This window comes from Brachionichthys hirsutus, unplaced genomic scaffold (genome assembly GCF_040956055.1).
Source record: "Brachionichthys hirsutus isolate HB-005 unplaced genomic scaffold, CSIRO-AGI_Bhir_v1 contig_655, whole genome shotgun sequence".
Classification (NCBI taxonomy): domain Eukaryota; kingdom Metazoa; phylum Chordata; class Actinopteri; order Lophiiformes; family Brachionichthyidae; genus Brachionichthys; species Brachionichthys hirsutus.
Genome location: NW_027180605.1, coordinates 54,207 through 70,097, shown reverse-complemented (window position 1 = coordinate 70,097; position 15,891 = coordinate 54,207). Strand labels below are relative to the sequence as shown.

The window sequence follows — 15,891 nt, the reverse complement described above, 5'->3', positions numbered from 1 at the left end:
CCCTACCCTAACCCTAACCCTACACCCTAACCCTAACCCACCCTAACCCTAACCCTAACCCTAACCCTAACCCTAACCCTAACCCTAACCCTAACCCTAACCCTAACCCTAACCCTAACCCTAACCCTAACCCTAACCCTAACCCTAACCCTACCCTAACCCTAACCCTAACCCTAACCCTAACCCTAACCCTAACCCTAACCCTAACCCTAACCCTAACCCTAACCTAACCCTAACCCTAACCCTAACCCTAACCCTAACCCTAACCTAACCCTAACCCTAACCCTAACCCTAACCCTAACCCTAACCCTAACCCTAACCCTAACCCTAACCCTAACCTAACCCTAACCCTACCCTAACCCTAACCCTAACCCTAACCCTAACCCTAACCCTAACCCTAACCCTAACCCTAACCCTAACCCTAACCCTAACCCTAACCTAACCCTAACCCTAACCCTAACCCTAACCCTAACCCTAACCCTAACCCTAACCCTAACCCTAACCCTAACCCTAACCCTAACCCTAACCCTAACCCTAACCCTAACCCTAACCCTAACCCTAACCCTAACCCTAACCCTAACCCTAACCCTAACCCTAACCCTAACCCTAACCCTAACCCTAACCCTAACCCTAACCCTAACCCTAACCCTAACCCTAACCCTAACCCTAACCCTAACCCTAACCCTAACCCTAACCAACCCTAACCCTAACCCTAACCCTAACCCTAACCCTAACCCTAACCCTAACCCTAACCCTAACCCTAACCCTAACCCTAACCCTAACCCTAACCCTAACCCTAACCCTAACCCTAACCCTAACCCTAACCCTAACCCTAACCCTAACCCTAACCCTAACCCTAACCCTAACCCTAACCCTAACCCTAACCCTAACCCTAACCCTAACCCTAACCCTAACCCTAACCCTAACCCTAACCCTAACCCTAACCCTAACCCTAACCCTAACCCTAACCCTAACCCTAACCCTAACCCTAACCCTAACCCTAACCCTAACCCTAACCCTAACCCTAACCCTAACCCTAACCCTAACCCTAACCCTAACCCTAACCTAACCCTAACCCTAACCCTAACCCTAACCCTAACCCTAACCCTAACCCTAACCCTAACCTAACCCTAACCCTAACCCTAACCCTAACCCTAACCCTAACCCTAACCTAACCCTAACCCTAACCCTAACCCTAACCCTAACCCTAACCCTAACCCTAACCCTAACCTAACCCTAACCCTAACCCTAACCCTAACCCTAACCCTAACCCTAACCCTAACCCTAACCCTAACCCTAACCCTAACCCTAACCCTAACCCTAACCCTAACCCTAACCCTAACCCTAACCCTAACCCTAACCCTAACCCTAACCCTAACCCTAACCCTAACCCTAACCCTAACCCTAACCCTAACCCTAACCCTAACCCTAACCCTAACCCTAACCCTAACCCTAACCCTAACCCTAACCCTAACCCTAACCCTAACCCTAACCCTAACCCTAACCCTAACCCTAACCCTAACCCTAACCCTAACCCTAACCCTAACCCTAACCCTAACCCTAACCCTAACCCTAACCCTAACCCTAACCCTAACCCTAACCCTAACCCTAACCCTAACCCTAACCCTAACCCTAACCCTAACCCTAACCCTAACCCTAACCCTAACCCTAACCCTAACCCTAACCCTAACCCTAACCCTAACCCTAACCCTAACCCTAACCCTAACCCTAACCCTAACCCTAACCCTAACCCTAACCCTAACCCTAACCCTAACCCTAACCCTAACCCTAACCCTAACCCTAACCCTAACCCTAACCCTAACCCTTCTGATTTTCAAAATTGCGCCACAAGTCAGATTCGAACACGAGGCGTCTGGGATGCGGGGCACAGGCAATTACCACTACACCACCGCCTCACCTGTTCCAGGTTTCGAGATTCAAGACACTTTATCTATTCAGCATGCCACGGGGGCATTCTGGGTAGCGTAACTGCGTCATACTTTTCAGCCAATCAGCCCGGTGATTATCTGTTTTAAAGGTGGGTGGGGATTTCCGCTCAGTCCAGTGGAGGGAAGAGCGGCAGGAGCAGACGACGGATCAGCATCAGCAATCGGCAGAATCTCCATTGAAGTCAAGATGAACAAAAAAAACCGTCGTCTTCCGGTAAGGACCCTTAGTTAACGTTCTACTATTCTTACAGAGACCGATTTCTGCAACTCAAGACGAGAGACACGTGCGTTTTTACGCAGCTAATAGGGTTGTAGGCAAGACGCGTTTTATGATGCGCCATGAAAGAGAACTTGTAGCTTAATTAACTGTATTAAAATAGCGTCCAGAAAATATTAAGTGTTTGTCTTGGCCGTGAGCTAATCTGGCGTGCCGTGTAATTATATTTTGCCCACGAGGCAATATAAAATTCATATCAGCAATGGGCCGTATGTAAATGTTTCGGTGCGTTTTAATAATAAATTAAAAAAAAAAAAAAAGCAGCACATTCGCCGCAAATATTAAAAATCTCATAAAGCTCTGCTCTTTTTTTTGAAGCTTTGGATTCTTATAAATTTATTGTGTCCAGGCCTCAGAACGCAGGACCGGCGGAGGCAGCGGAGGCTCCCCTCACAGCATCACCTGATGCGAAGGCAGCGCCTAAGCTGGCAACACCGGAGGGTCAAGGGCCGGAGGAGCGGTCTGGCAGCAAGACGCTGCCGTCAGACAAGCGGGTGAGACATGAGCGGCTGCAGTGCTTAAAACAGACGGTGAGCGAGGAAGCTTTAAATTCAAAATCAGTAAACTAAATCTTACCTTACCTACAATTAAAAAAATTGCTGTTTGATGTGCTGTTTTCCCCGGTACGCGTTTTAAAAGCGCGGGGTGAACTAAGATAAAGTTAGGCCCAAAGCCTGCCGCCAGTTCCAGTTTTTTGCGCGGCCGTGCCGCGTCGTGGCGACACGTGACCACCACCATCGGATTCGTCTCGTTCCGCTGATGTTGTTTGATGTGCTGTTTTCCCCAGTACGACTTTTCTGCACAAGGGGTGAACTGAGAGAAATTTAGGCCCAAAGCCTGAGGCCGCTTCCGGGTTTTTGCACGTCACGAGGCCGCGCCCGGTCGTAGCGACACATGACCACCACCATCGGATTCGTCTCGACTCGCTGATGCGGTTTGATGTGCCGTTTGTCCCGGTTCTCCCTCGCAAAGTGGAACCTTCCTCAAAAAACGGACAGGGGCACGCTGCTAAAAGCCATGCCCAGAAAGGTGCACTGCGCGGTGGGTAGATTTAGTGGGGGGGGGGGGTTGATTTGGGGGCCCGTAGCGTCACTTTCCGGGCACGCAGAAGGTCGTGACGCCGTTGTACTTGCTTGACTTGGTGTATTATTAAAATACATAAATGCATATTTATTTAATGGTTACAAACTTCCAGGATGACTCTGTTATTACTTTTTTCCACAGTTGACGCCTTGGAGGATCCTTCCTGCCTTTGGAGCACCCGTCCAGCCGTGGAGGATCCGTGCAGTTCACTGTTCTGTGTATTCTGTGTATTAAAGTGTATTCTTGCAAACACTTGTACTTCATTGGTGTATAATCAACTGTCTGTAATCTTGCTAGCACGGAATGGTTGTCCAGATTTTGTAGATCGTTCGTGCAGTACCGGACAGCTGTGGACGACCCGTCCTGCGTGTGGACCACCTGTCCAGCCTTTGGATGACCCGCCCTGCAGTGGGCCCCTCTTGCTGTTGAGAACCCATCCAGCCTTGGATTGCCCGTACAGTTCAATACTCTGTGTATTAAAGTTTATTCTTGCAAACACGTGTACTTCATTTGTGTATAACCAACTGTCTGTAATCTTGCTGCGATGTAATTATTGTCCAGATTATGGTCGGTAAGTCGAAGTGGTCATGCGATTTCTACCCCGAAGGGCCCCGGTCCCGGATTTGTACCCTGCAGGCCACATGTTGGAGAAAACAACGCCGCGCAAAATATTACAATAATCCATATTTCTACTGTATGCAGTGACTCCACAGTGCTTAGTTAACCCACCCGGACCGTCAGCTGTTCGCGGGACGTTGTCCCGAGGGACTGCGCTGGTTTTAGCGTTGCCGCAGACGGCCGCGCGAAATATGACAACAATCCATATTTCTACTGCATGCAGTGACTCCACAGTGCTTAGTTAACCCCCCCGGACCGTCAGCTGTTCCCGAGGGACTGCGCTGGTTTGAAAATATCGTTTTTAATGTGCAAGTACTAGCGAGTAGGGATAATGTACAAGATTGTCCTTAACGTGTACTTACGACCGCGGTACACACACACACACACACACACACACGCAGGCGCGAAACACAGACGATGTCAGCAAAGAACTTTTTCTAATCTCGGCCGTTTTGTATTTTGACTTCAGAACGCCAAACCTTATCTAATATTTTAAGATTCTATATTTTGTACATTAATACATTAGAGCTATCTATAAACACCGACGTGTGGACGGTACCACCCTGATGTCGGGGGGGGATTTCACACGCCCTCCTGGTCTCAGCTTGGCGCCGCAGCGGGTCGATGCCTCCGAATCCCCCCCGTTTGCTGATTCCTATCAGCGTTCCCCGTTCCCAGACGGTACGACCCGATGAATGTTCAAAGAATTCCTACGAGGCCTTTTATATGAACGCCATACTGATGGTCATCCGACGGATGGGGACGGATGAGCCCATGTGGCAATGTACCCTTTGATGTGCCGCCACCCCTCCCTTAGAGCAGTATTGCACGGCACGTTATTTCACAACGATCTTAATTCTGGCAGTTCCACCAATTTTAGTCGTTTTATTTTAGGGGTTAATAGCATTTCAGCCGCTTGGCTGCGCCACCGAGTACGATAATCAATAAATGTGCGGAAAATCAATAAATGTGCGGAAGGTGGCGAGGTTTTACCAGAGAATAAGGTGGAACGCGGTGACTGTAGACGGGTAACGGTCAGACCGACCTCATCTTAGAGCATCTCTCCAACCCGCTGCTGCCAAACTCTCCGTTTGCCCCTTTGGAACACTGTAAACTTTATCGTTTTTAACAATTGGGGGAAAAATAAAGCAGTTATTGGGACCGTTTCTGTATTTATTAGGTGTGAGAGGCATTGCAGAATCTGTTCAACGCGTTTCTACAATGTTGTGGGCGTTCCCGTACGCCACCTAGTGGACAGAGAAAGTGACCGCCGTACACAATCACTCGTCCTGACAGGGCTTGACGTCATAATTCCAGGTTTGTCTCGCTGTAAACATGAGCCTCGCGCGCCGCTCGTAACTTTACATCACCCCAGTGGAGTCATTGAACGCGCCGTTTCCCATTTACTTTACCAAACAACAAACCTCAAATTCTTGTAAAAAAAAATACATGCTGCACCCCTTGGTTTTGAACCCAGGAGGTTCTGGCCGGGAGTCAAGTGTGCTACCCACTGCACCACCGAGAACGCAGTGTGATGTCGCATAAGGAAAAAGCACAGCTCCAGTGCAACACGCTGCGGTCTGGAATAGCAGCTCATCATCCGACAAGCATGACTCTGTTAACGCCTCGGGTTTCCTCCCCCGCACTGTGGGGTGGTTGGTATTGCTACCAACCACCGTGTCGGAGGCCCCGGGTTCGAGTCCCGCTGGGGGAGTGGGGTAGAACGGGGGTAGCAGGGTAGGCCTAGGGCCTTGCCTGGGCGGAGTGAACTGGACCGGTCCACTTCACTCCGCCCAGGTGGCCCTGGGTCTACCCTGCTACCCCCTCTCTATCCCATTCCCGTAGTGGGGTTTGAAGCTGGGGCTCTTTGAACTTTTCAACATTGCTACCAACTATTCCCCCACCCCCGTGCACACACCGACGCACGCACTCACACGCCACGGACAATTTGGAGTAACCGACTCCCCTAAATTGCACGTTTTTGGAGGTGGGCGGAAACGGGAGAACCCCGACGCAGACACGATTTGAACCCAGTACCATCTGGCTGTGAGGCCAGCATAAACTCGACCAGCTGATAACCAGTCATTAACAAATTCTCAACACCAACGATGACATCACAGACAATCTGAATGTAAATATACATACTTTAATCTCATGTCCAAGCAGATCAGACCGGCAATATGAAGAAAATGTACATTTATATTTCTATCCATCCGGTTCACGTTTCACATCCAACACTGTAAAAAATAAAACAGCAAATACACTGCAAAAAAAAACCATGTGCTGACAGGATGTGATGTCACAGATCACACACCCAAGCCTCGCTGTATCAGAAAGTCGCTCCACCAGCATCGCATCCACGTCTGACTCGCCCCCACGAGGGACGCTGCCATTGCACCGACGGAGAGATGCTTTCCGCTTCCTGGGGACCATGGTAACAGGAAGTCCCGCCCCTGAAGTCGACAAACATTTTGAAAAAAGAAGTGTGAAGAACAAGATGAAGAAAAGAGAAGTGCTACCTGTATGTAGTAATAATGAATATAACTGCGTAGTTAGAAATAAAATACAAAATAACACAAAGGAGGGACACAAATAAGGAGACTACCGTCGCTTTATCGCGCTCTCAATACATTTCCCAACCCACCTTGCAGTCTCTTCCTTTTCCGGGGCAGAGTAAAGTCAGGAAAAAGGACAACCCTCCGTCTTTTCTGCTGTCCAATCAGGAGTAGCGCTCCTCAAACATTGTTTCAAGACTCCTGTGGGGTGAAAAACAAAACATGGTAGAAGACTGGAGATTCAGCGAGATTTGCATTATTCATTTTAAAGGTTACCTTTACCTGTTGGTTGAGGGGGAATTGTAGTTCTTGTTCGTATAAATCTCCTCCAGCCTGAACTCTTTCTTCTTTAACCTGAAAAAATGTTCACTGATGATTTTGGAATATGGTCAATGTGTTTGTAAATGACTGCGTTCATTTCCTCCACACCCACGCGACCTACCTTTTGACCTTTGGCAGTCCCATTGGCGTGAGCAACATTTCACGCGGTGATGCCCGCCGGATTCGAATCTGTGAGACGCGTTCGGCTCGCTGACATAAAATGGACACAGAGATCCAATCAGTGGAAACCATGAGTAAAAATGACTTGACAATAAAAAATAGGAAACAGAAAAAATATCCACCTCTCCATTTGTGCTGAGAAACTCTGGGCCTGCTGTCGATTGGCTCGTGGAAAGCAGAGCAGACAGTCCATTGGCCGAAGATGACGGCGAAGGAAGAGACCGTCGCCGGGGGAGGCGTAGGCAACGGGAGCTGTGATTGGACCGCTGCTTCTGAAGTCGCCGGGTGGGAGAAGCTGGGCTGTTAGGAGGAGACGCTCCAAGGAGACACAGGCGGAGACAAAACTCCTGACGGACAACAAAAAGGCAGCGAGTTCCCTCGCTCAGCTGGTCCGCGTGGAAACAGAAGTCCTCAAACGGACTTTCCATCCATCAAAACAAACCCGTTTCAGACGCGCCGCCATCGGCCTCATCGTCAGCCGAAGGCCGAGCTGGATGCCGCGTCGCCGCCCCCGAGCCCTGCCGCCTGCCATCGCTGCCCTTCAGGGTCAGAGGTCGACTCAGCATTTTTGAGGACTGTGAGAGAGACAGAATAACATCTAACGACAAAAAGAGTTCTGGGCCTCCAGCCGAGGAAGGTTGAAGTCACCTGAAAGTTGTTTGTGCCATTTGCTCCACGCACGCACACACACACGCACACGCACACGCACACGCACGCTTAAAGAGGAGTTAAAGAAGCCATTTCTGGAGAAACCATCTCTGAACAGAGGAGGAGGATTAAGACACCGTATATTATTATTGTAGAATCTTCCCAACACCAAATCTGTGTACGTAACAAGTGTAAAACCTTTTTAACCTGAATACTTGTCTCGTAATTGCACTTCCGGTTAGATGCTAAACTGCATTTCATTACCCCCCCCCAGCCACACCTGGGTGCAGCTCAACAAAAGAGCTCACCTGAGGGTGTCTAATTTCTCTCGCGGCTCAGAATCCCATAAACATTCCTACAAGTTAATTCATCGTCATTTGACGAACAGGAGTTCCTTTTTTTTTTTGGCCTTATTACTTTCTCACATCGGTCTTTCTTATGTGACATGAAACAAAGGGACACTCACAGAAAACGAGCGGTATTTAGGATCGGCGTGAGAACAGAACAGAAAAAAGGAATTTGGAGAAAATACAAAAGCTGCTCGAGCTAGCTGCGCCTAGCTACCGTTAGCATATTATATTGCGCGTGAATCGGTTAAAACGTCATAAATCGGGAAACTCATTTTACCTTTTCAAAGCCTCCGGATTCGTTTGGTCTCCTTTAACTCCTCTTATCTCATTTTAAGCGCTTCCGACGCTAGAAAATGCCAAACCTGGCCGTGCGGTCCGGTGCAAGACGCTCTTCTGACGTCACTAATGCCCGGCGTTAAATAGCGGAAGTCACAATCACAATGATGGAACTTCCGCTGAAAGTTTCAAAATAAAAGTGTTAGTCTAGCGCAGTGTTTCCCAACCTTTTTTGAGCCGCGGCACATTTTTTACATTTACAAAATTCTGCGGCAGAACCCCAACCAAAATGACACAAAATTACACTCCAACGGTACATATTAGATTAGATTAGTTTTTTTATGTACCCGTATGCGGGTGTGACACAGCATGTTGGGGGTCTGCTGGGAGACCAGGACTTCAGGTACCCCAGGTAGAGGCCTGGGGCCAACCGGTGAGTGCTGCGTCGGTGGTACGGCAAAATGTCCTGGGGGGGGGGGGGGTGAACACAAACTGAGGAGAGGAGGCTGTCATCAGCCTCGTTATTACCTTGACTACAGCCTACAGAGCCCCCTGGAGGTAGAACATGCGGCATCCGGGGAGAAGAGTGGAGGACGCTGCCCCTGCAGGAACCCCGACCTGACCTAGCCCTGATCAGCAGGACGGCGGTCACCAAAGTCCAGCAAGAGAGCCAAAAGGTCTTCCGTAATCTGGACAAAGAACAGGATAACAAATAAAGGTGCTGGGGAGGACGATGCAAAGGACAGGGTGGGTTGCTGTGACGACGCCTCACGGGACAAGGAGAAAGTACAGTAGTAGTAGGAGGGTACATGCTGTCTCACTGTGGACTTACCGTGCAATGACGATTAAGGCTTTGTTCTATTTCTATTCTATTCCGCCGAGGGTGTATAAAGACTGGCCACTAGATGGAAGCAGAGGCCAATATTCAGACTTTTGTTCAGCATAGCTCCACCGAGGTATGACCCAATTAGCTCCATCTTCAAAACGGTTTTAGCTCGAGGGCAGCAATGTTCATATGTTTGTCCTGAAGAACATTATACAATCCTGGTGAAAAGACAAAGATACATCATCCCCAGAATGTTTTTATTACTTGTACTTATATCCTTCAAGTACAGAATACAATAAAGCTGTAGGAACACTGAGCATCAGACAAGGAACACCGCCTGAACGTAGACCTCCTACGCATTCCTACTCTGGACCATAAGATAAACCAACAATTCCAGAAGACACGGGAAAACAAAGCTGTGAAAAAAGGAGACTATAATGGATTACAAATGTTTAAAGATAAATGGGTCGGGGGTGAACGGAAAGCTACATCAACGGGACGGGGCAGTTGTGATTGACAAGAGCTTCCCCTCTGTGACCAGTGACGCTAGTACAGGCATGGGCAAACCCAGGCCCGGGGGCCATATGCGGCCCGTTGGTCTTTTTAATCCGGCCCGCCAAGCTTGTCCAATCATATCATTAAATAAAATTGTATTATAATTAAGCCTCATTCATTTGACCTAATCCCTGTAATACTACCTGTAAAAGGCCAAATCCTTTCATGCAATAGCTTTCATGTGTCATTTATATTAGCTCACACAAATACTCCATCCATCTGTTCTTGGTCCGGCCCCCCTGTCAAATTTTAGAACCTATTGTGGCCCGCGAGTCAAAAAGTTTGCCCACCCCTGCGCTAGTATCTGCGCCGCTTGCTATTTGGCCCATCAAGGAGGCCCCCTAACGGATTCCCTCGGCCAAATCCTGCTGCAGGTCCAGCTTGTGAGCCCATCGGTGACTGTTGCTGTTGTTGTTGTTGTTGCTGCTTTGTGGACTCGGCATCTGTCCGCCCCACCCCCGATCCACCCTGTGGTAATCTATCGTTTCGCTGTGGAATCGTGAGAATAGGCGTTACGGGAACGGGGCCAAGCATCGCAACGGGATGTTTTGAATACGGTGGGGATTTTTAGAGTTCGTCGGGGGTTCAGTCCGGGAGTGAAAGGTCGGCCCCGGCAGACAGAAGGAGAGAGAGGAATAAGACGATTAGATCTCCAGTTTATCAAACGCACCTTCACATCCTTCAACAGTTGATATCAGAGCAACTCATTTTTACTGATACGTTACCATGGCTCCGTTCTCTGACTTCAATGGCGCGCCCATATTTGTAGTTCCCTCGGGGCCAATGGCTCCTCCCCGTCCACTCACGGCCATCGTACGACCCTGGTTACCACTGGGCCCCGGAGAGGCCCGGTTAAAGCCATCTACGCGCAGAACAGCGGAGCATTGGTTTGGACGCTGGCGCTAACGTCAGCCGCCTCTTTAGACGTTAGCGCTGGCTTTCAGTTGGAAGCTAACGAACATTCCCACCCGGCTCCTCCTTTGAAGAGCCCAAAATATACGCGACAACAAAAAACCTACGCTAACCCTAACCCCCCATCCCGATCACAGATCTTAACTTTACTCGGCTTCAGAGGTTCTTAAAAGGTGCCGTGGCCTTTAATTATTGTTTAATGATTAACTAAACTCTCAACTCTCTTGTAACAGGATGATAGCTCAGGGACCCAGGATTTCCAAACTACGAGATAAAACCATCCCACCAGGTTCACTGGATATGGCGTTAGTTTCAACACGTGGTTTTGCCATTTTATTCCTTCTGGCATTCCTTCAAAGTAATTCCACTTTAGATGAAAACCTATTTAACATGCAGTACGTTAATAAATGATATTAATGCATGGATCACATCATCGTCAGGTTCTGCATTACATTAGTCTTTGTACATCGTGCCCGTACCTCCCATATTAATGGCTCCACGCGGGCCGAGCTCACCCCCTCGCACTTCCTGTTCTCTCTGCAAGAAGTGAAGCACAAAACTCGGCTAAACAGTAACTCTTCAGTTGAAACACTGATTTCCACACAAAGCTGGTGACTGCTGCAAAACATTGGCCGTTGATCTCGTGGAAATTATCATTTAGTGATGGAATTGCATGGCAAAAATACTTTCCACACTTCTGCTAGCCTGCGTTCGTCATATACTTTAGCTCCGTAAACAGAAAGTGGGAACATAAAATGGGCCTCAGGCTGCCTTATTTCATATGGAGTTAAAAAAGAACAAAATTAAGTAATGTCAAACGTCTTCTGCGTGCGTTTCAACCAATCACACGACCGCCCCAGCAGGAAAGAACCCCATGTTGACTCTCATCATGCATCCCTTCCTGGCTGTTTCGAGTTTTGAATACTATTACAGCTTTTATGAAGCAACTGTGTTAAGAAATAATTGAAACACTAGATGGCAGCAGAGAGCGCCCTGACTAACAGTAAAGCGGTAATAATAAAAAGACTAATTTCCCTATAATTTTTCCATATTCTTTCTCCTGAAACAAACCTTTAATGAAATGTAAATTAAGAGTCTCCATGTTAATTCAGAGGTCAGACCGTCAAGGATGTTTCCGACGGTGTATCAATACAGAACAGCGCAATATAACAACAGGACAAGTGTCTTTAGGAAACAGAAGAATTATAAGTTGTGACTGAGGAAGCAGGAGGTCAGACACAAAAATCTATAGAAGTGTGCACCAGGGTTATTATAGTTAACGAAAACTAACAAAAAAACGAAAACTAGAATAGATTTTTTTTTTTCGTTAACTAGAACTAAATAAAAACTATAATTAAAAGAGAACACGAAAACTAACTAAAACGGTATTGTCCGTTCACAAAACTAACTAAAACTAATAAAAATTAAAGACACTAATCTCTTCGGTTTCGTTTTTATCGATTTTTAAATTGATTTATTTTGTTTGGAGTTACTGCTCGTTGAGAATCGGGTTGGTGACGTCACTACCGACGGAAGCAGGCAGGAAGCGCCGAACGCTCCAGCCCCATGTGGGATTTGTTTATTACGACGGAGAGAAACAAGAAAGCTAACTGCGAGTAGCCCCCCCGTAAGAGAAGCAGCCCCCCGGCTAGCAGTTAGCACCGCGAAGGAGACAACAATAAGGGACTGCTTTTAACCTGCACCGACTGGAGCCCCCCCCCCACACACACACACTGGGGGGGGCATGGCTCACCGCATTAATGAGACATGAGAAGAAGATGAGCTGCTTGGAGCCAAGCCCAAAGTGAGGAGACCCCTGATGGAGCCCCCCTGATGGAGCCCCCCTCAGCCAGGAGGACCTGGAGATGGTCTGGATGAACCGTGGATTGGATTAGAGACGGACGACGAGGACATTGAACGCGTTGGTGAGTGGTTCTAGTCCCAAATACATTAGTCTTGTTGACCTTTTATGCTGATATAAAATGTAACAATAATCAGTGTTGTAAACTTTAATTGATATTAAAACCCCATAAAGTCCCAAAAGGAGAGGAAATAAATTATTTCTTTTACCCATTCTGATCCAAAACCTAAAATGCCAATCACAAATGTTGGAGCCTCCATCCGCTAAAACCTGAAATGTATAATTTGTCACACTGAAATCATCGTTATTGTCATGTCATGATTTCAGATCTAATATTGGGCTTCATTATAAATATACAATATTAAATGGGTTATCCTGGGGAAACTAGTTTAGGGTGCTAACAGTTAAGAAATTAAACATCATGAAAGAAGTAACGTTATTATCCCTGCTGTAAAAACAAGGGTTATTACAGACAGTCCTAATTAATACATAATTATTTAACTGTACTGTTCTTTGTGTCTTTTACATTTGTTTGTTCTTTTTGCTCAGAGCTTGACCTGCCAGATGGAGAAACCAACAAGTTCCAGAGGATCCATGTCTGGCTCTCACCCTTCAGCTCACCCTGAACGCTGCCTGAAGAACCCAAATACTGACTTGCTGATATCAAGAGCAAGAAAGCTCGTCCACGCTGAGAGCAAATCATCAGCGGCAAATTAAATATTAAGTCCGAGATTGTAGCACGTTAGCAGCTATGCTGTGGACTGTTACGGTTGGTTGTTTAAAATTACTGAATAAATGTTTTATATGTTATCTTTTGTTGAGTTGTATTATTTTATTATATTTTAATCCTGCATCTGACAAATAACTGAAAGTATGAAAAACAAACTAATAAAAACTAAATTAAACTAATAAAAACAAAACTAAAACTAATAAAAACTAAAAAATCCACTCTAAAAACTAACTAAAACTAACTGAATTAGAGAAAACAAATTCAAAACTAACTAAAAATAAACTATAATTAAAAATCCAAAACTATTATAACCCTGGTGTGCACAACATCTAATGAAATCAACGGAACAGAAATGGATGTCCTTGTGGTGGCAAACACTTGATCGTGTGTTGCAAGAGAAGATGGAAGATGAGATAAAGTGAATTAAATAAGAACTGTTTCCAAGAAAGAACGGAGACCCTTTAAAGATTTGCAGCCAGAGAAACTCCACTCACAAGTCAGCAGGACTGAACGTCAACGCAAGCCTCAGCTGGCATAAGAAAATGTAACTGATAGAGAGAAGTGATAACATCTGAGGATTGTAAAGAGAGAAAATTGTGAAAAGCTCAGCCGCCAACTTTCTAACTTAGATTACATCATGAAAAAACACACTTTAAAAAAATCACAACAATATTTCTAGTGACTGAGCATTTCTTTCCTGTTCTATGTGTCGTCAACACAATAAACCAGAGTATTGTTACCATGCCAACCTGAACCAACGATCAATACACAGGAAAATCCTTACAGTTAATTGATGGGCAGAAACCTTTACCTCCATAGACGTCACTGAAAGCTGACGGAAAACTGTCCCGAGTGAAATCGATATTAAAGCAGCGTCAGATTAGTGTGCAGTACCAACTCCGGACCACGCTGTGGCGCTATAACGTGGTGCTTGCATGATTAGTGTGCAGTACCACTTCCGGACCACGGTGTGGCGCTATAACGTGGCGCTTTAATGATTAGTGTGCAGTACCACCTCCGGACCACGCTGTGGCGCTATAACGTGGCGCTTTAATGATTAGTGCGCAGTACCACCTCCGGACCACGGTGTGGCGCTAAAACGTGGCGCTTTAATGATTAGTGTGCAGTACCACCTCCGGACCACGGCGTGGCGCTATAACGTGGCGCTTTAATGATTAGTGTGCAGTACCACCTCCGGACCACGGTGTGGCGCTATAACGTGGCGCTTTAATGATTAGTGTGCAGTACCACCTCCGGACCACGGTGTGGCGCTATAACGTGGCGCTTTAATGAGTACAGCGTGCAGTACCTCCTCCGGATCACGGTGTGGTGCTATAGCGTGGCGCTTTAATGGCCGTTTCTGGAATAACACCAGAAATGTTCCAAACATTTGAAATCGAAATATCGCGTGAACCGTACGTTGTAGAGACTTGAGAAGTTGATCTACCCACCATAATTCGGCTATGCTGAACACGCCGGTCCAACCCCCGCCTCTGTACGACCTTCCGTTCCTGAGATATGACGAAATTAAACCTTTACACGTCCATCACGTCGTCATTCTTAGTCACACCCACCTTTCCGTCACGTCAGTTCCAGCCACATATGTCATCTATAAGTGTGCCAAGTTACAAGTTGTTAAGACATTTGTTTGTGTGCATATTTATGCTTTTTGTCAGCTTCAGACGCTCACTGAAGCGGCCGCATTCGCCCTCCTGTGGCTGTTTCTGGAATAACACCGGAAATGTTCCAAACATTTGAAATCAAAATATCGCGTTAACCGTACGTTGTAGAGACTTGAGAAGTGGGTCTACCCACCATAATTCGGCTATGCTGAACACGCCGGTCCAACCCCCGCCTCTGTACGACCTTCCGTTCCTGAGATATGACGAAATTAAACCTTTACACGTCCATCACGTCGTCATTCTTAGTCACACCCACCTTTCCGTCACGTCAGTTCCAGCCACATATGTCATCTATAAGTGTGCCAAGTTACAAGTTGTTAAGACATTTGTTTGTGTGCATACCCTAACCCTAACCAAAACAAGAAAATATAAATATAAAGACAAATTAACGTAAGGATTAGAACTGACATAAAATGACATAAATGCACATTAAACAAATAAGCACAAATATAAATCACAGGCTTAATTGGCTTCACATGGCATTCACATAAACACTAATTAACACAGAAAAGCAAGCAAACTGTACCTCATTGGCCACACAGACTCCAAAGGAATAAAGATGAGGTTAAACGTCTTCTTAGAGATTATTTTCCAACAATTTCTTGGACCAATTCTGCTTGCTCCTTTCCAGACATTGACGGCCGCACGCCCAGTCTTTCTCATGGAGCGCGCCAATAATCTCATCCCGTGGGGTACACAAACATGCGGAACTAAAGTTTGGTTCCCCCTTATCTCCCCGACATCAAATTAATTACACATAAATATTAGAGATACATTAGCTGGCAGCTACAGTTTGTGTGCATATTTATGCTTATTGTCAACTTCAAACGCTCACTAAAGCGTCCTCGTTCGCTCTCTTGTGGCCGTTTCTGGAATAACACCAGAAATGTTCCAAACATTTGAAATCGAAAAACACTCCGGCTGGAAAGATCCGTCCACAAAAACACTCCGACTGGAAACATGCGCTTTGTGATACTAATTACGATTATTTTGTTGTTAGGCGAGACTGGTCCGTCCACAAAACCACCCCGCCTCTGAACGACCTTCCGTTCCTGACACATCACAAAA

At 46.7% G+C, this 15,891-nt stretch overlaps 1 protein-coding gene and 2 long non-coding RNA genes across 5 annotated transcripts; 1 reads left to right on the top strand and 2 right to left on the bottom strand.

Annotated features, from left to right (window-relative positions):
• Positions 1-2,064: 2,064 nt before the first annotated feature.
• On the top strand, positions 2,065-3,559 carry LOC137916170 (uncharacterized). Of its 3 annotated transcripts, XR_011106477.1 has the most exons (4): positions 2,065-2,163; positions 2,576-2,756; positions 3,014-3,255; positions 3,451-3,559. It is a non-coding gene; the product is annotated as an uncharacterized lncRNA (long non-coding RNA). The 3 variants fall into 3 exon arrangements; XR_011106478.1 differs by lacking the exon at positions 3,014-3,255 and having other exon boundaries at positions 2,576-2,720; XR_011106476.1 differs by lacking the exon at positions 3,014-3,255.
• Positions 3,560-6,053: 2,494 nt separating this feature from the next.
• Positions 6,054-8,394, bottom strand: LOC137916169 (proline-rich protein 14-like). The gene is made up of 7 exons (XM_068759250.1): positions 8,259-8,394; positions 7,426-7,558; positions 7,106-7,330; positions 6,925-7,013; positions 6,765-6,836; positions 6,572-6,683; positions 6,054-6,380 (listed from the first exon to the last, which is right to left on the bottom strand). The coding sequence occupies exons 2-6, from the start codon at positions 7,513-7,515 to the stop codon at positions 6,647-6,649; spliced, it is 513 nt and encodes a 170-aa protein (XP_068615351.1). The 5' UTR covers positions 7,516-7,558; positions 8,259-8,394; the 3' UTR covers positions 6,054-6,380; positions 6,572-6,646.
• Positions 8,395-9,321: 927 nt separating this feature from the next.
• LOC137916168 (uncharacterized) lies at positions 9,322-15,482 on the bottom strand. Its single transcript, XR_011106475.1, has 4 exons — positions 15,350-15,482; positions 11,030-11,087; positions 10,364-10,500; positions 9,322-10,127 (listed from the first exon to the last, which is right to left on the bottom strand). It is a non-coding gene; the product is annotated as an uncharacterized lncRNA (long non-coding RNA).
• Between the last annotated feature and the right edge of the window lie 409 nt (positions 15,483-15,891).

What these genes read in the sequence shown, in the direction of transcription:
- LOC137916169 (XM_068759250.1), bottom strand. Translation starts at nt 7,515, where the DNA reads ATGGCAGGCGGCAGGGCTCGGGGGCGGCGACGCGGCATCCAGCTCGGC. An exon ending in TGGCGGCGCGTCTGAAACGG is followed by an intron (nt 7,331 to 7,425) that starts GTTTGTTTTGAT and finishes GTTGTCCGTCAG; the next exon opens with GAGTTTTGTCTCCGCCTGTG. An exon ending in AATTCCCCCTCAACCAACAG is followed by an intron (nt 6,684 to 6,764) that starts GTAAAGGTAACC and finishes TTCACCCCACAG; the next exon opens with GAGTCTTGAAACAATGTTTG.